Raw genomic sequence first — 26,511 nt, forward strand, 5'->3', positions numbered from 1 at the left:
TTCAAAAGAATCGGTTCGTTCGCGAACGTCACAACTCTAAAATTAACGCATGGGGCAGTTTCCTGGACATGGCTTAAAACTAGTCCCAGACTAAAATGGATTTTTTAACTGTTTAACTAAAAACAACTTGCACTCACATATCTTAAAATATATCAGTGGAAATGTTGTGTCAAGATGCACACGAGTAATGTTTTTCGTAAGGTATGTTTGTAAAAACTACTTCAATGTAAATAAGACCTAGTCCTGGCTTAATCTAATTCTCATTTGGGATACCCCATAGTGTATATAGTGCAGAGTATGTACTGTAGGGCACATAGATTTTTAGTGAACACTCAACAACTGATTTGTCATTAGAGGGATCTGTGTGCCAAAGACGAGATGCTTATTATGAGCAAATTTGATTTGTGTCATTACAAACAAAAAATCTAATAATGTCTATCAGATTTGGTTCTGGTTAGTCACACTCGCTTTTTGACCTATGACAGAGTCAAAGTGACAGGTCGAGGCTTGCGTTGTCTGTCATCGCTGGAGTTGTTATGCAATGCACACGCACAGGCCTACAACGGTACCAGTTACACGTGCAGACACCCTCCAGCTATTTCGGGACTTCAGACAGACTACAGTATCCAAAACTTTTACGATAGATGACACAAGCATTCGCTTGAATTTGATGCAAGTGCACAGTCACCGCTTTACGCATGTTCCTCCTGTGCCACAAGGACCTGATGTAGTAATAACACGCATCACATCATGCTTACATCATCCGTAACATACGTCAGCAATCTTACCATAACGTCACAGTGAGAATAGCTAGGAGGGTACAGTGCAGTTTTTAAAGACTGTTGTCTTGAATCAAAGCTTTCTTTTTAACCTGAAAATGACAGGGCACCTGATTCAGTGATGCATGTTTTTGGTAAAATGGTAAAGTTCAGATGAAAGCTTTGGCTTTAGGCTGTGTGAACTTTAACTGGATGTTTTTATGTCCGGCTCTGTTAAGAGTAACTTGTCGTATCATGAAAGAGGGCAAGGCACGAGTCGTACAAAACTCTCATTCAGAATAGTATACAATGTTAGATTCAGTTATGTCATTAAATTGTTATTTTCCAAGGATATGTAATATTCACTCTGTTCAGATTAATCATGCATACATTTTTGTCCAGGTTTTTTATTGATGTGAAATAAGACGACAACTGAAATATTTCTGATTATTGAATCAGGTCAGTGGCAACCAGATACTTCTCTTCCAAGGGGCACGAATTCAATGTGTTTGGAGTGTCGCGTGTGTTGCTCGTCATGTCAAAATAAGTGTTCGTTGCATCATGTGAACCCATGTGCAATGCATCATGCGTCATGTCAAAATACGCGCCTGCTACACATGATAAAAGAGACGCTCACATTCACAAAATACTCGCAAGACACTCACTTAACACTAAACTCTGATTACACATGAGATTAAGCGAGTATCTGGCCAACGTAAGCATCTCTTTTATCATAAACCCTTTTGTAGCGTCTGCAGCAGGCGTGTATTTTTTATTCATACATGTTGTGCGCCCTCGAAAATGAATTCATTGGCCACCACTGATTCATACAGTGATACAAAACAGTTTTTTAAAGAAACACAAGTTTAGTATATAGGATAATGTGTTTATTAAAATGTGTATAATATTTAAGACATTTAAAGATGTGTGATGTGTAGTTCGTGATGTGTTGTGAGAAATGTGCTTGCAACACTTGCAAATTAAAGGGATAGTTCACCCAAAAATGAAAATTATGCCATTGTTTACTCATCCTCATGTTGGTGCAAACCTGCACTGTAAAAAAAGATTTGTTGCTTCAACTTAACTGGTTGCCTTAAAATTTTTAGCTCATTCTGTATGCAGACTGTGTTGTTGATATGTTCAATATTTTTATTTTTATTTACATTAATAGATGTATGAAAAGCATAGAAAAACGAGCATAGTAATAATGTAACGTATACAGTAAAGTAGTAAGTTAAGCCAAAAGTGGCGGACTCTCCAGGGGATGAAAAAAACCCCTAGGAGAAAAACCCTCCTGGCTAGTCCAGGGGGAAAACTCCTAGGAGGGAAAAAACCCTTGAATATGTATGTTGATTGTTGTGTAAATAAAAAACGAGAAAAAATTATAATTTTGAGTTAATTCAACTTAAAAATATTTGTTGACTTAATAAAAAGTGTAAAATTGTTCTAAATTTTTTGAGTACATTCGACATAAAAACATTAGTTGAAATTTATAAAATCGCACTAAAAAAATTGGTTTCATTCAACTTAAAAATATTAGTTGACATTCTTTTTAAAAAGTGTGTAAAATTCTACTAAAATTTTAATTTCATTCAACTTAAAAAATATTAGTTGACTTGAATTGAAAATTGTGTAAATTGTACTAATATTGTTAAGTTGAATTAACTTACATTTTTTTTGTACAATTTTACACATTTACACAAGTCAACTAATATTTCTTTTGAAGGCAACCAAGTAACTTACATTTTTTATGTTTAAACTACTTGGTTCTTGACTAGGAGTTGGTATAAAAAATAAAGCTGAATTTATGTTATTATAACTTTAACTTTTAACTAGTCAAAAAGTTAAAATGACTTAAAATGATTCAAGTTGTTTAAACATGTAAGTGCAACAAATTTTTACAGTGTATGAGTTTCTTTCTTCTGTTGAATACCAAAGAAGATATTTTGATAAATGATGCTAACCACACAGTTGACGGCATCCACCGACTATCATAGTGGAAAAAACAAATACTATGGAAGTCAATGGGTACCGTTCACTGCGTGGTTACTGTACCACCTTTTATCAAAATATCTTATTTTGTTAATAAATACTGAATAAATAATAAATACAAACATCACTTCTCTGCTGATGAATGTACAGTTTTATTACTATTTTTTTTCTAGGTTTGCTTTGCAAATGATATTGATAAAATTTAAAAATATAAAGAAAATGAATGAAAATTTGGCAAAACAATTGGTACATAAAAAATGCAGAATATGAGTGATGAATTGACTTTTCTAATGGCGAAACACAACTTTGCCCTGCATATTATCTTTCTTTTGATAATTAATTGATAGATGGTAAAGCATTAAAAACTGTATCCTATTGGATATGGCTTTCAAGTTTAATTGTAAGGATCTGACAGAGTCTTAACTGGCACAGAGTCAAACATAAGCTTGATAAGTGGAAACCGACAGTTGCTGTCCACTGCGCTGTCTGGATGAAAATTCTGTGTTTTCTGCTAACAGTCATGCTCAGTTACGATCCTGCATTTAAGGATCTTTAGATAATTCTGGACTTTATTAGAGTCACGACGAAAGCAATAGAGGAGCTCGTAGTCGCTCATAGCTTCTCCGCTGTCAGACACAGCAACCAAGGCTTCCTGTGATGATAGAGCTGGGACTGCATTACCCAGCATTCCTAGCACTCTCATCTGGTAGATAGGAGAGACAAAACATACATAACTATACCGACTATAACCGTACAATTTCCAAATTTAAAAAGTAATCTTTTTTGTATTAATTAATTAATTATTTTTATTATACATTTCTCCATTGTATTTGGCAGAATGCTGGTGCTTCCTTAAAGGGTACCCCAACTAAAAAACATAAAATAATAAGACATAAAACCTAATAGCGGCCTCCACAGCTTAAAATCAGTTTTACATGATGGGATTAATGTACTGTAAATATTTAATGTGTTTCTATTAATGGATTTTAACTCATTCCTCGACAGCCTTTTTTTTTGAAAAGTTGCCCGCCAGCATTTTTGTGATTTTCACAAAAGTTTCTCAAAATGCCTTAATTTTCATTAAAAAAAAAATAAAAAAAATTATATATATATATATATAAACATACAAATGTATCAAATGAAAGTACAGACCCTTTGCTTTCAAATAAACAATAAACAAAACGGGAAAAAAATTTATAGAATTTCATCCTATACTCTGCTTATAACTCTTAAAGATGGGTATTTTTCTTAAAAAAATAAAAATGTTTTGCATAAAGCTGAAATAATTGCATTTTTGTGAAGGAATTTTGTTAGAAATCAGATTCAGAACGATTATCAAAACATAAACGGAGTGTAAAATGAATAAGTAATTTTTTGCTTTTTTATAAATTTGATAAGATTATCCATCTAGTGGACAATCGTGGTATTGCAGATTACCATAAAAACTCTTCAGGAACACGTTTTTTTCATGCAAATGTTTTCTCTTAATTGACGTAATAACTTGGCAATGGCGGGGAATGAGTTAATCGTACAAGGCAAATACAAAGTATTGAAGTATACAAGTCTTCATAGTCGAGGTACAATTTAATTATCTTGTGTCACTCATCTATCACTTACTATATCTTTTATATAGACGATTTCATCGGACGCACGTGATACACGCCTGGATCCGAACCTTACTTCCGGTGTCGTTTTTTTAATGGTCTGACTATTTGCTAAACTGATCTCTTGAACAAATGCCTCGTCGAAAATAATAAATGTTTTGGTTTTTACTATGTAATCTATTTGTTGTTTTTTTGCTTGTTATATAAGTAAACTACGTTTAACGAACTTTGTTGTTATTTATTCTTAGCGGAGTTTACCAGAAGTTCATGCGGACCGCGACAGCCGCTTGTTTATATTGTTACTGCTGAAACGGTCTATACTAACGGCAAACTGAATAACCACAGTAATTTTAAGACTCAAAATGTTATTGTTGTTACAACACTAGTAAAAATGGCATACATGTTCTGTATTAATATTAATATTGCATAACAGTGTAAAATGTTTGATAGATGTCTGGACGCTTGGAAGCACCCAAAGTGAATCAAAATATTACTGCTCTAATATCTAACAGCATTAGATTGTTGTAATAGATAAGGTAACTAAATCGTTTCAAGCACCTTCTCAGCAATTTTCTCCACGCCTTTCCTCAGCTCGTGAGCCATGTCACCCATCTCCAGGGCTTTGTTGCTGCTGAAGCTGTTGAAATCTTGTTGGTGAGCCATGCTTTGGTGTAACTGGAACAAAGGGTCCCTCCAGGCCATCAGCAATTTCAGAATCACCTCCGTCAACTCTTCACGCTAAGACACGAGAGGTACGTGGCTTAAAAGATCCATGCATAAACAGTATCTGGGTATTTCTAATATGTAATGTATTTACATTTATGCAGACACGTTTATTAAAGTAACTTAAAAGTAAGCTACAGTATACATATTTACTATGTGTGTTCTCTCATGTCTAATGCAACACAGCAAATAGGCTTTGGGGTGCTGCTGGTTGCTTGGTTATTAAATTTAGCGGATATGACTGCTGTAATTGGCAGTAAACTTCCTCAGGGAAGTGCCTGGCTCAAGGGCACAAGTGATAAGACAACAGGGGCATCAGCGAACACGGTACATTAATAACAATAATGACAGACAAGGTGTGCACCGTGCAGGTACCTCAGAGACAAAACCGACTGTATGAACAAAAAAAGGTTGATATGTGAAACTCACTGCAAGTTTTTGTGCGTTTTCTTTTCCGTTCGGCGTCAGTATGTTAGCTGTGTGACATTTACGGTAAATCTTTCCTATATGGTTTTTGCTGGGCAGGAAATACTGTTCCTTTAAGAAAATAAAGAATACAGAAGATGATGAGATGTTAGCAATTTTTTTTTCCAAAAATATATTAGAGAACTAAGTGAGAAATCAATATTTATTATGTATTTTAGTGTAATGATTTTAAAATGTATGGTGGCAGAAAAGCAGAAATAAATCAAAACAAAAATAAAAAAAACAAAGAGAGATAAAAGCCAAATCAAAAAACACAAAGATGAATCCAACAACAACATAACAAATCATGAAACATAATAAAAAGTCAGGGAACAAAATAAAAAGTCAGAAAACAAAATAACAAGCCAGAAAACAAAATAAAAAGTCAGGAAACAAAATAACAAGTCAAAAAACAAAATAACAAGCCAGAAAACAAAATAACAAGCCAGAAAACAAAATAAAAAGTCAGGAAACAAAATAACAAGTCAAAAAACAAAATAACAAGCCAGAAAACAAAATAACAAGCCAGAAAACAAAATAAAAAGTCAGGAAACAAAATAACAAGTCAAAAAACAAAATAACAAGCCAGAAAACAAAATAATAAGTCAGAAAACACAATGACAAAACCAGAATAATGTCTAATAATTTAGTACAAACTTAAAATAGTAAAAAAAAAACAGGGGTTAAAATGTTCAGTGAGTCAAAACAAGAAGTTATTATAGTTATTATAATATCACTGTTGACTTAATTTGAGATATATTTATTATTATTTAATATATTTTATTGCAATATGTGACCCTGGTTGTGAAAACCCAGTTTATGTCATTTTTGTGATTTATTATTTTATTAAAAAAAATCATCCTGCATAATGTAAATAACAGTTTATAACAGTGGTCTCCAACATGGTGCCCGTGGGCACAAGTTTGCCCGCACGGAGTCTGTGAGTTGCCCGCCAAAGCACATTCTATATTAATAGCCTCAATTTTAATATTTATTTATGACATATTTTTATATTAACATTTTAAACAATGACGCAACACATCAACAAGTACAGTAAAAAAAAAAAACAAGTAAAGGAAAAAAGTTTTGAGTAAAACTATCAAATAAGTAGCCTTCCAGATTATTTTATCTGTTGTGGTAGCCCTCCATCACAAAAAGGTTAAAGATCCTTGGTCTATAGATATAACTTTGCTATGTCTAACTAAGATTAAAATAAGTCAAACTTTGATTTCATACCTAGACTATGAGATTTTAACCTGGATTTCACAGACAGGGTCACATGAATTATTTTAAGCAGAATGATTAAAAATGCACACTTGCATCTCAAGGTTTAGACATAATTCAGCCCCCCAGCATCTGCAACTCCCCAAACACATCCCAGCAACATCACTTTCAACTACATGTTACATTTACAATAGCATCACGCAGATGTGACTTACAAACTCTGAGTGCAGATCATTGGAGAGGCTGTGCATTCTGGCCGAGTGCTGAATGACCCTGTCGAAGAGATCTGCCAGAGACGGGACGTGACATCCTGTTGGCCCATGCATGCAGATGGGTGCGGAGAACCCCCCGTGCCCGTGAGGATCCAGGCATAGCAGTGCCACAAGTAGTGCGGCCACTGCCGTGAATCACAAACCCGGAGAGAAAAAGATGGAAGAGAAGAAGGTTAGAGAAATCTTGAGTTGTCCAAGCAAGCATAGAGATGAGTTTAACCGTCACATGAGCTGCTAGTCATCTTTAATCAGAAATACCTTGCTTCAGGCTCCTGGTCATTCTGAGAGGAAAAGAGAGGTTATGGTAAAAGCAGGGGGTCGGTTTGCTATTTAAAGTGTCCTGAGTTTAAGGCAAGAGGGGGTCGAGAGGTGCTGTTGGATGAATCTGCCCATTAAAGTGAAAGATGGCAAGAAAGGGGCGGGCTTGAAAGGTATGCGTGCACGATGGCGTTATTGTCAGAAGCCATTGCGTTTCTTCTTTCATTCAGATTGTGACTAATGCCTCTTCTATCCCAACTCCCTGCAGGCTTCCCGCTTCGGTTTTGCGTTATACATCCAACCCTCAGCATCTCTGTCATTTTGCCCATCAGAAAACGTGGGTGGCAGGCACTCTTGCCCTTCTGGCGTCCAGTGTCACCTGAACTATATGAGTTATTCTTAAAACAGATGATATGAGAAATAAACGGTTTTGATAAAAGATACACGATACACATTTTTTTGTGCCGACACCAATACTCAGTTACTTAGAATGGCCGATACCGATAGTTTTGTGACCCAATTCAAATAATCACATTGCATGAGTTCCCGTGCGTTTCTCTGCCCCTTTTGACTGCCAAAATATAATCACCAGCTGTTTTTGGTTTGTTGTTATCACTGCTGGTGTTTGTTAGGTTGACATCCATTGGTTATGGACGTATACTTTAACAATATGGCTGCTTAGGCTGCTAGTTTCAGAAATTTAGTCATAACTATTTTTTATATGTTAGCATTTCAATTGAGCTTGAATTCTTGCTGCATGTGCTGAGCTTTAGAGGTCACGTAACAAACCTCTTGACCTCAGACGTTTGCCATGTGCACACGTGTGCGTCTGAGTGCAATTGGACGTTCAGTATCGACCGCTGTGACGAGGACTGCACGCCAACCCGCCGTCAGGGCACGATATGTACGGCTAGATGACAGGCTGATGTTGGACTGGATGCAACCGTGACGTCAGCCGGCTGGATATATGGGTCAAACACAGACCAGAGGAGATTATTATTAGACCCAAAGTCTTGCAAACTGTCACAAAACTGCATGTTTTCCTCTCAAATGCTCAATGTTGAAAAAATGTGACAAGATGCCACCTTACATGATAAACTGGATGAAAGAAGATGACAGAGGTGACAGAGATCAAGTAACTGAAAGAAACCCTGAGGAACCATCTATCCGTCTGTCTGTCTGTCTGTCTGTCTGTCCGTCCGTCTGTCTATAAACTCTATCTATCGACTCTGTCTGTCTGTCTGTCTGTCTATCTATCTTCTTACCTGTCTATCTATTTGGCAATGTACTCTATCTATTGACTCTATCTATCTAGTTGTCTGTCTGTCTGTCTGTCTGTCTATAGACTGTATCTATTGACTCTCTCTGTTGTCTGTCTGTCTGTCTGTCTGTCTGTCTGTCTATTGACTCTATCTATCCATCTGTCTGGCTGTCTACCTACCTGTCTATCTAGCTGTCTGTCTATCGATCTATCTATCTATCTATCTATCTATCTATCTATCTATCTATCTATCTATCTATCTATCTATCTATCTATCTATCTATCTATCTATCTATCTATCTATCTATCTATCTTTCTATCTTTCTATCTATCTATCTATCTATCGATCTATCGATCTATCGATCTGTCTACCTACCTGTCTACCTACCTGTCTACCTACCTGTCTACCTACCTGTCTACCTACCTACCTGTCTACCTACCTGTCTACCTACTCTGTCTGTCTGTCTGTTTGTCTGTCTATAGACTCTATCTATCAACTCTCTCTGTTGTCTGTCTGTCTGTCTGTCTGTCTGTCTGTCTGTCTGTCTGTCTATTGACTATCTATCCATCTGTCTGGCTGTCTGGCTGTCTACCTACCTGTCCATCTAGCTGTCTATATACTCTGTCCGTCTATCTATCTATCTATCTATCTATCTATCTATCTATCTATCTATCTATCTATCTGTCTGTCTGTCTGTCTGTCTGTCTGTCTGTCTGTCTGTCTGTCTGTCTGTCTGTCTGTCTGTCTGTCTGTCTGTCTGTCTGTCTGTCTGTCTGTCTGTCTGTCTGTCGATAGATCTATCGATCTATTCTCCCCGTTTGTCTGTCTATCGACTCTATCTATTGATTCTGTCTATCGACTCTGTCGTCTGTCTGTCGTCTGTCTGTCGTCTGTCTGTCTGTCTGTCTACCTACCTATCTATCTGTCTGTCTGTCTGTCTGTCTGTCTGTCTGTCTGTCCTGTCTGTCTGTCCTGTCTGTCTGTCCTGTCTGTCTGTCCTGTCTGTCTTGTCTGTCTGTCCTGTCTGTCTGTCCTGTCTGTCTATCCTGTCTGTCTATCCTGTCTGTCTATCCTGCCTGTCTATCCTGCCTGTCTATCCTGCCTGTCTATCCTGTCTATCTATCCTGTCTGTCTGTCTGTCTATAGACTCTATCTATCGACTCTGTCTGTCTGTCTGTCTCTCTGTCTATCTATCTGTCTATCTTGGTCTGTTTGTCTATCTATTGACTCTGTCTGTTGTCTGTCTGTCTGTCTGTCTGTCTGTCTGTCTGTCTGCCTACCTACCTACCTACCTACCTGTCTATGTAGCTGTCTATATCTACTTTGTCCGTCCGTCCATCCATCCATCCATCCATCCATCCATCCATCCATCCATCCATCCATATTCTTATCTGTCTATCTATCTGTCTCTCTAGCTGTCTATCTACTGTCTGTCCGTCTGTCCATTCATCCATCCATCCATCCATCCATCCATCCATCTTCTTACCTGTCTATCTACTCTGTCTGTCTATCGACTCTATCTGCCTGTCTATCTGTTCCCTATGGCTTGATCTCATATTTGTGCAAAATTAGATTGTAGATTTAAAAGTATTTAATGGATTGCCATAAATTCCCTGCTTTCTGGACCATGACAGAGAGCTAAAACTCAAAGCAAATGACCTGTTTGTGGTGAGTAATGTTAAGTGCTATACCTGTTCCACATGGGTCTAACAACAAGGCAAACTTTACTTCTCAGCAAGTGTGAAGGTAATCTAATGCATTTAAGAGTTCACCTGAACACAACATTATGAATCATATCCTTTAACTTTTGAGTAAGCACTAAATGTACCAAAGCGGTGATTTCGATCATAAATAAACACGAAGATGCCCAAATGCATGTTCAAGTATACTTCATGTGCAGTCAATTTGTGTACAAATGTGAGCAACTATGGCTTTTTAAATTGGAGCACTTTCACATTTTTGGTATTCCCTGGTTGGTTTCTGAATCTTACACGCTTGCTGAAAGTCGTGGTACTTTTCGTTTTCAGACTTTATAATCGTGACAAACTTTGATTCATTTGTTTACTGAAAAGATGATGATCATCTTCTTCTAAATCTTCCATTTCTCAATAGACTGAAGATTGAGTTGAAATGCCTTCAAAGAATATATGCAATAATTGATCATAAATTGTGTAAAAAATATCATCATGCTAATTGCATCACCAAAAATATCTTCATAAATATATTTCACAACTATATTTGTGGAAACAGTGCCTTTTGGATACTCCAAGGTGAGGCCACTGTTGGTGGTCTGGATGTTCAGCTGTGAGTGGCCTGTGAAAGCTGATGGTGTTGAGATGGTATGTGTTTTTGGGTAGGGGCTAGCAAAAAAATGGGCTGTATTGATGAATGTGGTAAACAGGGTATAAGTTAGCAGGGTATTTATGCAGTGAATTATGCAGTTTAGCAATAATCGTCATGTTTGGCTGCATGCTCGTGTTTTACACCAACCTTCTGTCATTTATTTCTTTAATGTTTTTTAAAAAAGCAGTTCTTTAGGCTAATTCAGTATTTTATTTTATTTATTCTTTACTGTTTTCATGAGGCAATTCAGTATATAGTCAACACAAAAACAAACATACATTGCAATTAAAATTATTTTCAATTGAGGGGTCTTGGCTTAACAAAGTTAAGAACCATGCAGTGCATTTGTGAACCTGCTGTACCACCAAACCATAAGTAGAATGGGTATATTTGTAGCAATATCCAACAATACATTGTATGGGTCAAAATTATACATTTTTAATGCCAAAAATCTAGGATATTATGTAAAGATTATGATCATGTAGATATTTTGGAAATTCTGTATCGTAAATATATCAAACATTTATTTATCATTTGTATAACTTTAAAGGCGATTTTCTCAATATTTTGATGTTTTTGCACCCCTCAGATTCTAGATTTTCAAATAGTTGTATTTTGGCCAAAATTTGTCCTATAACAAACCATATATCAATGAAAAGGCTCCTTATTTAGCTTTCAGATAATATAAAAATCTAAATTTCAAATAAACCCCTTATGACTGGTTTATGGTCCAGGGTCACATTTTGCTATGCTATTATTACGTGTACATAATCTTCCCATGGCAACCTGAGGGTCTGAGTCTGTTTTGCCACTAGATGGCAGCATTGTATGCTGATTTAATCTCAAATGGTACAGTATATAAGACCCACATGAGCACATATACGTACCACACTAAGATACAGATTTAGAGGAATAGTTCACCCAAAAATGAAAATTCATAATTTGCTCGCCTTCACACCATCCCAGATGTGACATTCTCGCTTAAAGGAATAGTCCATTTTCTTAAAAGAAAAATCCAGATAATTTACTCACCACCATATCATCCAAAATGTTGATGTCTTTCTTTGTTCAGTCAAGAAGAAATTATGTTTTTTGAGGAAAACATTGCAGGATTTTTCTCATTTTAATGGACTTTAATAGACACCAACAATTAATGCTTAACTCAACACTTAACATTTTTTTTCAACGGAGTTTCAAAGGACCACAAACAATCCCAAACAAGGCATAAGGGTCTTATCTAGCGAAACAATTGTCATTTTTGACAATAAAAATAACAAATATACACTTTTAAAGCACAACTTCTCGTCTAGATCTCACAGCCTGTTAGTTGCATTTTATTTTGATTTTAAATTTTAAAAAATTCCTGCCGTATCAAAAGAGACCAGCAACCCATTTTTGGGTTGTGATTTGTTAGTCTGCACACACAGGTTTGGACTGAAACATCTCTATAACGTGTATAGACCACCCTGTGATATCAGCAATGTGCCTGAAATCCACCCTTTCCCATTATTACACTTGAGCTGAAGTGTTTTCGTGATGCACTTAAATCTGGAGTGTGTATTCTCTGGTGAAGTAGAGACTGCAAGGTGATTGTTTGGTTGAAAAGTGGGCTTAAAGAAACCTACAGTGGTCTACGGCGTATTGTGCAGATTTATATTAAAAAAAAAACATGACGATGAACCCGTGGAGCTCTCCACAGCTGGTATTTATAGTGTGCAAAAAAGAGAAACAAAAGTCTGGCTTTCACAGTTTATTTGGTTTACAATTTGTTTAATTTTTTTCCTTTCATATATTGTAATAGAGTGATTGTTTCGCATTTTAACTGGTTGTGAAACATGCTTGTCCCATCCTGTACTTGATGACAAGAATAATACTGATACATTGATTATTTGTGACCCTGGACCACAAAACCAGTCATAGGTCGCAATAGCAATAACCAACAATACATTATATGGGTCAATAAAGGAAAACACCACCGTTTTCAAAATTTTACTATGTTTTTACCTTAACTTAGATGAATGAATACATTCCTATCTTTATTCAATGCGTGCACTTAATCTTTGTACAGCGCGTCGTGAATGTGTTAGCATTTAGCCTAGCCCCATTCATTCCTTAGGATCCAAACAGGGATGAATTTAGATGCCATATTTTATTTTGTGTCACCATACTTATGTAACAGTCTTTAAATAGGGAAAACATGGAAGTGTTTGGTGGCTTCTAAATTCATCCCATTTCCTTCAAGCAAATATCTTTATTTAAACGAGATATTTAGTAAATTTCCTACCGTAAATATAAAAATGTATTTATCATTAGTAATACGTGTTATAGGCAATTTTCTCAATATGTTGATTTTTTTGCACCCTCAGATTCCAGATTTCATTCTCGATCTTATTTTTGTGGTTATTTGTATGTATGTGCATTATGTTAAGTGCAAATTATATAAATAGTCTCCTAAAAGTATTTGGGCACTTAAAGGTGCAGTGTGTAACTTTTTTAACAATCTCTTGACAGAAATGCAATATTAAATACATAACTATATTATCAGGGGTGTATAAAGACCTTTCATAACGAATTGTTATGTTTTATTACCTTAGAATGAGACATTTTTATCTACATACACAGAGGGTCCCCTTACATGGAAGTCGCCATTTTGTAAGTTTTAGTAGATCTAGTGGTAAGGTTGCAAATTGCAACCAACGTTTCAGTCCACCATTCACCGAAACGCATAGAGAAGCTACGGTAGCCGCCACCGGACAAACATGTCATCATTGGAGACAACTTAGTAAAAAAAGTTTGTCCGTTAAGGGCTTCTTTAGAAACAAAATGGCGACTTCCATGTAAGGGGACCCTCTGTCTATGTAGATAAAAATGTCTCATTCTAAGGTAATAAAAACATAACAGTTCATTATGAAAGGTCTTTATACACCACTGATACTATAGTTATGTATTTAATATTGCATTTCTGTCAAGAGATCGTTAAAAAAGTTACACACTGCACCTTTAAAATGCAAATGGGCTGATCTCTGCACTTAATGGCAGTGCCGTGGTTGGATAGTGCAGGTTAAGGGGCGGTATTATCCCCTTCTGACATCACAAGAGGAGCCAAATTTCAATGACCTATTTTTTCATATGCTTGCAAGTTGATCTTTTTCACATTTTCTAGGTTGAAAGAAGCACTGGGGACCCAATTATAGCACTTAAACATGGAAAAGTCCGCTTGTAAAGACAAAGCCTTATTGGTTTGACTTGGATTTTGTATCTAAATCAAAGAAATGCATATTTAAGGCTTAAGTGCATGCAACTCCTTCAAGGCCACTGCATTTTTCTCTTACAGTTAACACAGTGTGCACAGCAACTTATATCGCTTATGTAATCTCCTAACAACTTCATGTGCTGAAGGTGATAAAAATCATACAGACATGCTGTTGACTAAAACAATTGTTATGTGGTGCCTAAGCTGATATCGGCCACAGCTATCTATCTGTCTATCTCTCTTTAAAGCTGCTTCTCTCTGACTGATGCCTCGAGCTGTCATTGTGAAACCTGAAAAATGCACACTAATAATATCCAGTATCTCTTCTCTCTCTCTCTCTCTCTCTCTCTCTTTCCCACTTCTCCCACCACACTATTTTCTGATGTATGTGTGTTTACATAAATAGCATGCAAATTGCACTAGTGTTTTAATCAATCATTTATATGAGATTATTTAATCAGATTTATCAGTTTGCTATCCAAATAATTCATTAATTACACATTAGTTATCACTGCTGAGTGACAGAAAAAACACACGTGCACGCCATGAAATGGTTATTTTGCATGTGTTGTACATCACGGACGTCAACCCTTTTAACAGAAGTGCTGCATTTATCAATGTAGCAATGTAGTTATTGGGATAAAGATCAGACACACTGGTTATTTTATAGTAATTGCTGAACGCATGACCTGTTTGATTGGATCTGCAATTATTTAATTCTAGCTCAGGTGACCTTCTTCTCTGACCCCTCTACATATGCAAATGTGCCACAGATGCCATGGCAACGTATCTTACCTTTTAAGGGTTGTAACTCTGGATCTCTTAGCAACTAAATTTAGTTGGACGAATATTTAATCAGGTAATCTCTATTGATTTACGTGAGTTATTTTAGGTTGCTAACATCATGCAGTGACATTAGATCAAAATAGCGCGTGCATTAGACTGAAACACATTTATGATAAAATAATTATAAAGTGATGTCAGATATTCAAATGATTTAAGAGACATTTTGATTTACACTTTGTAATGGGTTTTATATAAAAAAAAATCTACATTAAGCCTTTATAAAAGATATCAAATGGTCCCCACTGTAATTAAATGGTGTAAAATCAACATATTTTATATTGTAAACAATTAAGTTAAACGATTTCAACTTGTTTTTAAAAGTTATGTCAACATATCACAAGTCAAAACTTAAAAAAGTAGGTTGAACTGACTTGCATAATATAGCTGCATGTTTAAACTGAATGCTTTCAAAAAGTACTCTTTTGCACCTAAAGACTTCATATTAGTACCTCTCAGGTACATATTACCAAGCTAGCAAAAAGTTGTCTGTTAGACGTTGAATAGACGTAAACCTTCAACGTCTAATTTTGGTCCACTGAAGGTTGAAAATGAAAATTGAAAAGACGTCAAATTTGTCCAACTTTTCAATGTTGAAAACAGGTCGATCTTCAACGTCTAATTTTGGTCCACTGAAGGTTGAAAATGAACATTGAAAAGATGTCAAATTGGTCCAACTTTTCAACGTTGAAAACAGGTCGATCTTCAACGTCTAATTTTGGTCCACTGAAGGTTGAAAATGAACATTGAAAAGATGTCAAATTGGTCCAACTTTTCAACGTTGAAACAGGTCGATCTTCAACGTCTAATTTTGATCCACTGAAGGTTGAAAATGAACATTGAAAAGACGTCAAATTTGTCCAACTTTTCAACGTTGAAAACAGGTCGATCTTCAACGTCTAATTTTGGTCCACTGAAGGTTGAAAATGAACATTGAAAAGACTTCAAATTTGTGCCAACTTTTCAACGTTGAAAGACGGTAATTGTTTACTTGGTAGTACCAAAGAGTGGATTTAAGTTTCTCAAAAATAGATATTGGTACCTCATGTATACATATCTCTATCTAAATGGTACATATTTGGACGTTTATAAAGGAGACTGTCCCATTAACAAATTGGGACCATTTTTTATGTTTCCTTTTCAGATTTAAGGGCGTACATGTTTTACTCAAGTAAACTTGTCTTTCAGTATATGAACATATTACGAAGTTACTTCTAAACCTAAATAAAGAAATAAAACAAGTTCATATATATCTGATCACCAGCAGGTGGCAGGATTCACATGCAGGTGCGCGCGCGCGCTCACACTCGTTCCCTGGCCGGATCGGAGAACGGACGCACCTGCGTCTCTCCCGCTGACCGCTCATTCAGAAGGGCACACCGCGTTCTCCATCAGCTGAATTTCTGTGCCATATGGAGTTTTCAGTCTTGTTTTATTCGTCTGTCTCCGTGTGCTGAAGTTTTGCGCAAGTGTAAGTAAAGATTAGACGATGCGTGTGTTGGAGGTGTATCACTGATGCGCATCTCGCTCAGTCTCCGGCAGTAACAATGATGGAATAGGCGTTTCTCTCTCTTCTCCTCAACAACAATGGGATTATTGCAACTTTATGTGGCGTTTTGCACTTTCGGAGTTTTGTATGGTAAGTTTTGCATTTGTCAGGTGTCCATAAATGTAGGCTAATACTATCAACATCCTCATTGGAATGGGTACTTGACGTTTTCGTAAATTGTGACACTTAATATGCGCACTGTTCATCTTACTTTATATTTACACAAGTGAATACCGTGTAATATTATTGAACTACATATTTACATGAATATAAACTTGTATTTAAAAGATTATGTACTATGTGTAGGTGTTTGGTGGTATTATAAGGTATAGTAACAGGTTTTTGTATGTTTACAGTATATACATTATTAGTTATACTGGCATTTAATAATATAAAACGTACAGTATATTGTATTGCAAAGTGCAATTCATATATTTGTATTTCTGAATGCTCTGTTATCAGAATCTGACCCACTCCTTGTCAATGCATTTTTTTGGACAATCTAAAACTGCTGGGTTGTTTTAACCCACGGTTGGGACAATTATTCTAGACATTTTCCAGATTAGTTTAGCCCAACTGTTACCCAACCATGGGTTGAAACATCCCATCATGTTTTTAAATGCTTTATAGAAACTATGTTTATGTTCTTTAGTTTCAGGTTTCGGGGTTGACCCAGCATTACATGTGGACATCTTCCATGAGTTTGATCTTTTGAGGTCAAGTGCTGGAGTTTCCCAAGTCCAGGGGTTCCACCACGAGAGCCGTGCTTATTTGTTTGAAGGTACGACTGACTGAAATTAATCAGTGTGGTTCTTTGCTTTGAGTCTAACTGATACGAGAGCAGTTTTTCAGAGCGTAGCGTTCACCGTAAGCCTCATCAATTTAGAGAAATTGGAACCTATTGTAAACATCTGGCGAGAGGAAACAGCCAGGCAGACAGCTGGTTTAGAACGGCATAATTCCAGATCCCACTTAATCTCTCATGAAAAATGGATCAACCCAACAGTGAAGCATCAATCCCAGGAGTAAAAAGGCCCCTGTGTTGAGCGGCAAGTTCCTCCCCATCAAAGAATTGTCATCTCATTCAGAAGATGCAGTTAATGAAGACAGTGAACAGACGAGGGAATAACATCTGGCTGAATGTCAGGAAGACGGTCTTATGACTTAAGTGATGATAAATAGAACGCCTACCAAAGAGCCTTTAGATGAAATCACATTTTATAAGAATTTTGAAAATAAGAAGTTTGTTTTATATGTTTGTCTATGGTTTCTGTTCTATTTTAGTGTAATTTATGCTAGCAGGTTCTATTCTATTCTATTCTATTCTATTCTATTCTATTCTATTCTATTCTATTCTATTCTATTCTATTCTATAATACTCTTCTATATTCCAGTCTATTCTATATTACTATTCTATACTATATTACTGTTCTATATTCTATTCTATTCTATTCTATATTACTGTTCTGCTCTTTTCTATATTACAATTCTATATTCTATTCTATTCTATTCCAGACTATATTACTGTTCTATATTCTATTCTATTCCAGACTATATTACTGTTCTATATTCTATTCTATTCTGTTCTGTTCTGTTCTGTCCTGTCCTGTCCTGTCCTGTCCTGTCCTGTCCTGTCCTGTCCTGTCCTGTCCTATTCTATTCTATTCTTTTCTATTATATTATATTATATATTACTGTTCTATACTATATTACTGTTCTATATTCTATTCTATATCACTGTTCTATATTCTATTCTATTTTATTCTATTCTATATCACTGTTCTCTATTCTATTCTATTCTATATTACTATTCTATACTATATTACTGTTCTATATTCTATTCTATATCACTGTTCTATATTCTATTCTATTTTATTCTATTCTATATCACTGCTCTATATTCTATTCTATCCTATTCTATTCTTTATTACTGTTCTGTTCTATTCTATATTACTGTTTTATATTCTATTCTATTCTATACTATATTACTGTTCTATATTCTATTCTATTCTATATTACTGTTCTATATTCTATTCTATTCTATTCTATTCTATTCTATTCTATTCTATTCTATTTTTCATATTTCATATTTCATATTATATATTCTATTCTACACTATTTTATATTCTATTTTATATTACTATTCTGTATGCTATTCTATTCTATTCTATACTATACTATTTTCTATTCTATTCTATTCTATTCTATTCTATTCTATTCTATTCTCTATTATATTCTATTCTGTCCCATTTCATTCCATTCCATTGCACCCCATCCCGTTCCATTCTATTCTGTGTTTTCTTGTCTTAACATTTGGAGGGCAGGTTTAGCAGGGCTGTCCATAACTCGGGCCGCCTCATTGTTGATTCGTGGGTTGTTTATCATCCAGATTGACAGTCCCTCTTTGAGCTTAAGTGCCTCGCGCAAGGGCACAACCGTGATGGTCATTCTCAGTTACTGCATTCTGCACCTTTGGTTTAAACCACCAACCTTTTGTTTTCTGCTTTTGAGTGCTGTAACTAATCCCATGACTTATAACGAAGCTTGTATGTGTGCAGTCACGGTCAGGGTTTACAGTGAGCCGGCATCTTAGTGTCATCATTTAAGCTCTGCAGTCTGAACGCTACATGAGATATTGCAGTTCTGCACGGGCGAATGCAATCATACCATATATATTCTATAGTGTGAGTGCACCTGTATAGATCTACAAAACAAGTACAGTAGATGTATGGGTAGACTTAAATTACGATATGCATGTACTGTAAAAACTAAATTTGGCACTCTGGTGTTTAAGAAGCATTTGATTATCAGTGGATGCAACAATCTTGCTAATTAGGGCGGGAGGCACCTCGACGACATTGATTGACGCTTCAGTTAATGCCAGTGGGACTGCAGAATTGGAATCTAACAGACAGGTTTCAATGCAAGGTCATAAATGCATGTGCAGAATGCAGATGAGATACCTCTCTGTCCGACGATGACATCCACACAGTTCTGTTTATAAAGGAGAGGGGGAAGGAGAAAGAAGGAGAGAGAATTCAAGGCCAAACACGCTACAGCATCATTTTAACTTGGCTGTGGAATTCGAACAAGGCAAATGTGTGCATGTTTCAAAACAAAATGGAATTAAAGGGACAGTTCACCTAGAAATGTTTTTAGTATCATTATGTCGTTCCAAATCTGCTTGCTGAAGTTTTGAAGAATTTTGAAAGAACTGTTAAATGGATTTAAAGGATTTTTGGGGGGGTTGAGCTTCTCCTTTGGGCAAATGGAGCAAAGCAAAGGCAATATACAATATAAAGAGAAGTTTGGCCCGATTGTTCCTCCTCCATCAGATCTGGTGCTGACTGAGTCTTTTAAAGCGCCTGGATCAGTTCCCTGCTCATTCATCAGCTATCCGAGCATGCACTTGCCAGAGGGACACCTCCTAAGTGTTTCTCCTGTGCGCTGAGGCTGTCTAGACCGGGCATCTACGTCACTCATCCCACATTTCCCAGCTGAGCTTCCAAGTCTCAAGCCTGTCTGCAGTATGATGACTGTACAGTCATTTTTACATCACCGCTAGTCTCAGGCTCATATGTCGCGCCCACCGCTCAATAATCGTCTGATGCATACTGCAAACAAGACTTGTTCTAGTAAGAGCTGATCTGATTGGCTACACAAATTTTGCAAGGACACAGATTTTTTTACTTACAGTTTTACAGGGTGTTTTCTGTACCGAGTGCCAAAACATTAAAACGTTTCAAAAGGCATTTCTGATTTAAATTTAAGTTGCAAAATGGCATTGGTTCGATCATAATTCTTCCCTGTGTTTTGCAAAACTGCAACACTGATGCTTCCTCCTCTAATCCATTTCAGGGCAAATGCATAAATATTGATATCGAACACTGTCAAAAAGATGTAAAATAATTTTTTTTAGCTCTATCACCCAGCCCTATAACCCAAGCTCTGAGTCAGGCAATAGTAGACCAGAATCTCCTGATTAATGTAATGTTAATTCGAGGAGAGACATTTGTCATTATAGTGAATAATTCATTAGATGTTAATTAGTTTTTAAATTTTCATTAAGGTATGTTGCTATGATGTTTGGACACATTTTTAGTGCTTGTTTCATGAGTAGCCTGGCTTAAAAACAATAAGTGTTTTTGGTTCATGTAACCGCTCGTATGGTCGGTGCAATGAAAGCACCGTTTAGAAAAACTCATCTGTGACCTCCTTTAAAGGTTTTAATTGAAATTCTTTCAGAATTATGTTGTGAGTGTTATGTCATTAACACGCTCCCACGAGCCCACTTCTCATTTATTGGTTATTGGAGTTATTGGCTCTCATGGGGAGAAGCTGGACTGTTGTGTTGATAACTTAAAGGTGTGGTGCATGATTTCTGAAAGCCAATGTTGACATTTAAAATCACCTAAACAAACACGCCACTTCCCCAATAGAATCTGGACCATTTTTTGATAGACCTGCCCTGCACATACACATCTCCAGATTTTAGTAGACACGCCCCTTACTGCTGATTGGCTACAAGTGTGTTTTGGTACTCGGCCCGACTCCCTTTTCCAAAGTGTTTTTCAAAAATCATGCACCCCGCCTTTAAGGGGATTGATTACAGATTAATAAAATATAAACGATAGACTGTAAAAAATATGGAGGTAGGGTCCGTGATGTCACCCATGGGTTTGTGAAGAAGTTTTTGAAGTCAATAGTTGGCAGGGCCTGCCGTGGCCATCTTGGCATCGCGTTAACGCGCATCATTTGTGGATGAACGAAAATGGGTAAAGAGGCAGAACGTGCAGAAGCCACACCCGCCTAGTTTGATGGTAGTGACAGCAGTGGCTCTTCACCCGTCACTCAAGTGGCCACGCCCTTAATTATTACATATATTAAAATACATCAGTGCACTTTGTTTTCCCTCAAAATGCACACAAGTATTGTTTTTAGTAGGGATGCTCCGATCAATGGCGATCTCCACTAATAATACGTTGCAGATCACTATTCTTATTCACAGCTATTTCATGTACTACGGCTTTTGAGTCGTTTATAACATGCATTTGAAAAAGCAACACTCGTCAAACATAATTATTAAACATATTCTTTATTATCATGAAAATACCTGAAAAGGTTTGAAGAACAGAAATATAAATATATCCTTCAGCCATTTTATGGAGCTGCGTGTCATCACAGCTGCGTGTGTATTGTTCTTCATCTACAGCGCATTTTGAGTTTCTGCACGAGAGCGCCCCCTGGCTTTTGGATGTAGCGGCATTTCACCGTAATTCATTGAGAAACATAGCAAGCATTATCGGCCGATCGATCGGAGCATCCCTAGTTTTTAGTACGGCATGTTTGTTAAAACTAGTTATATTTTATAATTAAGTTAAGGCCTAGTCCTGGCTTAAGATAATCTCTGTCTGGGAAACCACCCCAATATAATTTAAGCAGATCAGCTACAAAAAATTCTCCCCCCCCCCCCTCAAAGTTGTCATAAATGGCAAATTAGGCTAAAGGTTCCTTGTTTTTTTCAGTCTGATCTCACAAACTTCCGTGTTATAGTCACAGAATATTTTGCTCATTTATCCGTGTCATTGTTCAATTCAATTCAATTCAATTTTATTTATATAGCACTTTTCACAATAGTTAATTGTTTCAAAGCAGCTTTACATTAATAGGAGCAGTGAAAAGCACAGAAAAACGACAGATAGCACAACATAATACACGATAACATAAGCAGCTAAATTTGCTGCGGCTATGAATCAACATTATAAGCAAGCGTATTACTAATGTAACGTATAGAAGATGGTGCTAAGTTAAGCCCAAAAAGGCTGCCTCCCCGGGTTGAAAAACCCCCTAGGAGAAAAAAACCCGGGCTTTTTAGCCGGGGAAATAAAAAAAGTCCTAGGAGGAAAAAACCCTTGGGAGATATATTGTCATGGATCTCCACATTTTTCCAGGTCTGTAACACAGACTTTCTTTTCCATGTCAGTTTCACGTATTGGTTACTCAATTAATTTTCCTATTTTCTTACCATTGTCGCTTGGGTTTGGGGTTAAACGACTTTCTTTTACATAAAATGACATCCTAATCCTAACGCCAGGAGACAATTGTTTAAAAATCTGAAAAAATGGTATAAACTAATAGTTAACGTGACATCTTAACCCAAACCCTAAATCTAACCACAAATCCAAGCGACAATGGTTTAAAAATAGGAAAAACAATTGAGTAACCAATCCGTGAAACTGAGACGGAAAAGAAAGTCTGTGGTACGGACACAGAAAAATGTGGAGATCCGTGACAATGACTGGAGAGGGAAGTTTGTGAGATCAGGTTGGAAATTTTTTACCTTTTTAGGTACAATATTATACCCTAAGATATACCTTTAAGGACCTATAGTGTACCAGTTAGATGTTAGGGGTACGAAACATATATAGGTACACAATAGGTCCTTAAGGTACAGTAAAAAGGTACAACATTGCAACAGAATAGGTACAGTTTGGTAAAACCAAAATGTTTCTTCTATGGCATCGTGTAACACCTTTAATTTTTTATGAATAGAGCGTTTTGGAAACCTATTAAAAACAGAAACATTATTTTTCCAATACCATTTGGTACCACCACTAATTGTGCAGAAATTAATGACACACTGCACCTGTAATTGCTTTTGGTAAAAACATTACTAAAGCGAGTAATTCATCTTTAAACGTTTTACATTAATCTTGCAAATTCTTTATAGAGGCACCTAACCAAAAACAATTTACTCGTAATCAATGTAATTTCCGACTGGACAGCCATCATCCGTTCCTAACTTATCTTTGACCTTTAAATGTTGCCGTTGAACAGCTAGCCTTTGATATAGAGTGTATTATCACATCCTTTAATGATGTGTGGGATAGAGGGGAAGACGCATCGGAGAGGAGATGTCAGTTCAGCGGGAATTAACCGGAGAGGTTTTCCTGCTGATTTCCCAAAGGAGTTTTAATGCTGATATTTATGTGCGTCCTGGAATGTCTCAGATCAGCGGGGTTGTGTGGTGTTTTCTCTGTGGATGGCAGAGGTTACGTGGGTTATATTCAGCTCACTGTCGTACAGTGCGTTTGATTAATGAAGGCGGTGAAACTCCGCCTCCTTCCTGGCGTACAATAGGTTGGTTGCTACAGCTAACAACTCCCCTGTGGTTTACCTGACAATAGCTTAAGAACATTATCGTTCAATGGCTGTCCCAAATGTATGTGTAATGTATGTGTGACCATAAGAGTACCAGACCCAGTCATGTTTTAATAGTACTGATTTTTAAATATTCAAGCCTTAACGAGACTGCAAACGTCCTGCACAGCGGGATCATCGTCTCTCCTACTTTCTTCACTAATTCCTTTGTGCATTCTAACTCAATTTAAACCACTAAAACTTAATGACAGTGTGCACAAACTGTGATTGACATATTCATGTTTTGCTCTACCTTCCATCAGGCTCATTAAGGAACGCAAAAGCACCCCCCAAGGCAGCCGAGAGGATTCTTCAAAAGTTGAGAGGAAAAACTGAGTTTACTCTTCTACTGACCATCAAACAGGAGAAATTCAGCTCTGGAGTGCTGCTGTCCATCCACTTTGGAGAACGAAGGTATTGCTTAAACTAAAGCAGTGGGACAGAGCTTCTTTGCAATTTTGTACAATAGCGCCAACGAATGCAAAATAGTTTGTGTCTATAGAGAGATAAAGTACAGACTAGAGGTGTGAATAATAACAGAATAGTATCATAATACCACAATAGATTTGAGCAATTCTAGTGTTATGGATGTGACATTTTTCAGTGAAAAAATTTAAATGTAGTTTATCAGAGAATGTTTTTATTACCAATACATTGAATCATCTGTTTAAACGCTATCTCAATTCCTACGTATTTCACGAGGTGACCACATTCGTTGACCACATTCGTAAATTTTTGTATGATTTGCCTTTGCCTCTTGTGACGGTCGGGGTTAGGGGTGGGGTTTCGTTATAGTTTTTTATGATTACTGTAGATTTTTGCACGATTAACTTTGTACGAAATTCATACGATTTAGCCAACTCATAAAATATTTACGAATTCTCGCGAGATCAGGCTGTTGGCTTATGTTTTCATAATGTGGCATACACAAAATGTGAATTCAGCGATTTGCGCGTGTAGATTACATACAAAGTCAATGAAAAGACGCGAATAGAGGCAAACTCACGCGGAACGATGCATATTGCGCGATTTGGGGGGCGTGTTTGCCACGAATATATGTATCTTACGAGGTGACCACTTTAGTATATTTTTTTATTATTTGCCTTTGCTCCTGTGACGTTGGGGTTAGGGGTGGGGTTTCGTTATTGTTTTTTATGATTAACGTAAGTTTTTGCACCATTAACTTTGTACGAAATCATACGATTTAGCCAAATGGTAAAAAATATTTACAAATTCTCGCGAGATCAGGCTGGTTGCTTATGTTTTCATAATGGGGGATACACACAAAATGCGAATTCAGCGATTTGCGCGAGTAGATTACATACAAAGTCAATGAAAAGACGCGAATAGATGCAAACTTGCGTGGGGCGATGCGTATCGCACGATTTGGGTGACGTGTTTGCCTCGAATACACGTATTTCACGAGGTGACCACATTCGTACGACCACATTCGTTCATTTTTGTATTATTTGCCTTTGCCCCTGTGACGTTGGGGTTAGGGGTGGGGTTTCGTTATTGTTTTTTTATGATTACCGTACGTTTTGGCACCGTTAACTTTGTACGAATTCATACGATTTAGCCAAATTGTAAAAAAATATTTAAGAGTTCTTGCGAGATCAGGCTGTTTGCTTATGTTTTCATAATGGGGCATACACACAAAATGTGAATTCAGCGATTTGCGCGAGTAGATGACATACAAAGTCAATGAAAAGACGCGAATAGAGGCAAACTCGCGCGGGGCGATGCATATCGCGCGATTTGGGTGGCGCGTTTGCCACGAATACACGGATTTCACGAGGTGACCACATTTGTATATTTTTGTATTATTTGCCTTTGCCCCTGTGACGTTGGGGTTAGGGGTGGGGTTTTGTTATTGTTTTTTATGATTACTGTACGTTTTTGCACGTTAACTTTGTACGAATTCATACGATTTAGCCAAATCGTAAAAAATATGTACAAATTCTCGTGAGATCAGTCTGTCTGTTTTCATGATGGGGCATACACACGAAATGCGTATTCAGCGATTTGCGCGAGTAGATTACATACAAAGTCAATGAAAAGCCGTGAATAGACGCAAACTCACGTTGGCGATGCGAATGACGCGAATTGGGCGGCGCGTTCGCCACAAAAACACATATTTCACGAGGTGACCACATTTGTACATTTTTGTATGATTTGCCTTTGCCCCTGTGACGTTGGGTTTAGGGGTGGGGTTTCGTTATTGTTTTTTATGATTACCATATGTTTTTGCACCGTTAACTTTGTACGTTTCATACGATTTAGCCAAATCGTAAAAAATATGTACAAATTCTCGTGAGATCAGTCTGTTTATGTTTTCATAATGGGGCATACACACCAAATCCAAATTCAGCGTTTTGATTCTACTTGGCCATAACACAAAACTCTTCTTAGTACAGTTAAGAAAAAAGACAAAAACTAAAAATTGATCATAAATATTACCCATCCAATATCTGTACTGACCCATCCAAATAATCTCATATACAATATATTTGAAGAGTTTGGTTCCAAAACGCAATAAATCCATTTTGACAAATTTCGGTAAAAACGTGTTTTCTATACCAAGAAAGTGACAAGATGAAAACCAGTATTTTCTGTTACAAACTTTCACATATCATCTTTAGGTTATAAAAACATAAAAAATTCAAATCCATCAGTTGATTTTCAAAGATTTATTATAAAAACTAATTCTTTTTTCCACAAAATGCAATAAATCCATGACAGTTTTTTATTTCAAAATGCTATAA

General features: G+C 36.6%; 2 protein-coding genes and 1 long non-coding RNA gene across 5 annotated transcripts in view; 2 read left to right on the forward strand and 1 right to left on the reverse strand.

Moving 5' to 3' along the window:
- Positions 1 to 2,878: 2,878 nt before the first annotated feature.
- On the reverse strand, positions 2,879 to 7,569 carry prl2 (prolactin 2). The gene is made up of 5 exons (XM_055190833.2): positions 7,297 to 7,569; positions 6,982 to 7,163; positions 5,507 to 5,614; positions 4,913 to 5,092; positions 2,879 to 3,453 (listed from the first exon to the last, which is right to left on the reverse strand). Exons 1-5 carry the CDS (start codon positions 7,316 to 7,318, stop codon positions 3,262 to 3,264), a joined length of 684 nt encoding a protein of 227 aa, XP_055046808.1. The 5' UTR covers positions 7,319 to 7,569; the 3' UTR covers positions 2,879 to 3,261.
- Positions 4,967 to 7,739, forward strand: LOC129432419 (uncharacterized). The gene is made up of 4 exons (XR_008640101.2): positions 4,967 to 5,106; positions 6,997 to 7,210; positions 7,307 to 7,469; positions 7,565 to 7,739. It is a non-coding gene; the product is annotated as an uncharacterized lncRNA (long non-coding RNA).
- An 8,555-nt stretch (positions 7,740 to 16,294) lies between these two features.
- Positions 16,295 to 26,511, forward strand: part of nell2b (neural EGFL like 2b) — a 54,673-nt gene continuing 44,456 nt past the window's right edge. For 2 of the 3 annotated variants that reach the window (XM_073868650.1, XM_073868658.1), the window contains exons 1-3: positions 16,295 to 16,636; positions 17,199 to 17,327; positions 24,010 to 24,160. In XM_073868650.1, coding sequence (XP_073724751.1) covers positions 16,585 to 16,636; positions 17,199 to 17,327; positions 24,010 to 24,160 — 332 coding nt within the window. In that variant the 5' untranslated portion in view covers positions 16,295 to 16,584. The remainder of the gene's footprint in view (positions 16,637 to 17,198; positions 17,328 to 24,009; positions 24,161 to 26,511) is intronic. The other variant, XM_073868661.1, reaches the window with a different exon arrangement.

The sequence above is a fragment of the Misgurnus anguillicaudatus genome, chromosome 1, assembly GCF_027580225.2.
Source record: "Misgurnus anguillicaudatus chromosome 1, ASM2758022v2, whole genome shotgun sequence".
Lineage (NCBI taxonomy): Eukaryota > Metazoa > Chordata > Actinopteri > Cypriniformes > Cobitidae > Misgurnus > Misgurnus anguillicaudatus.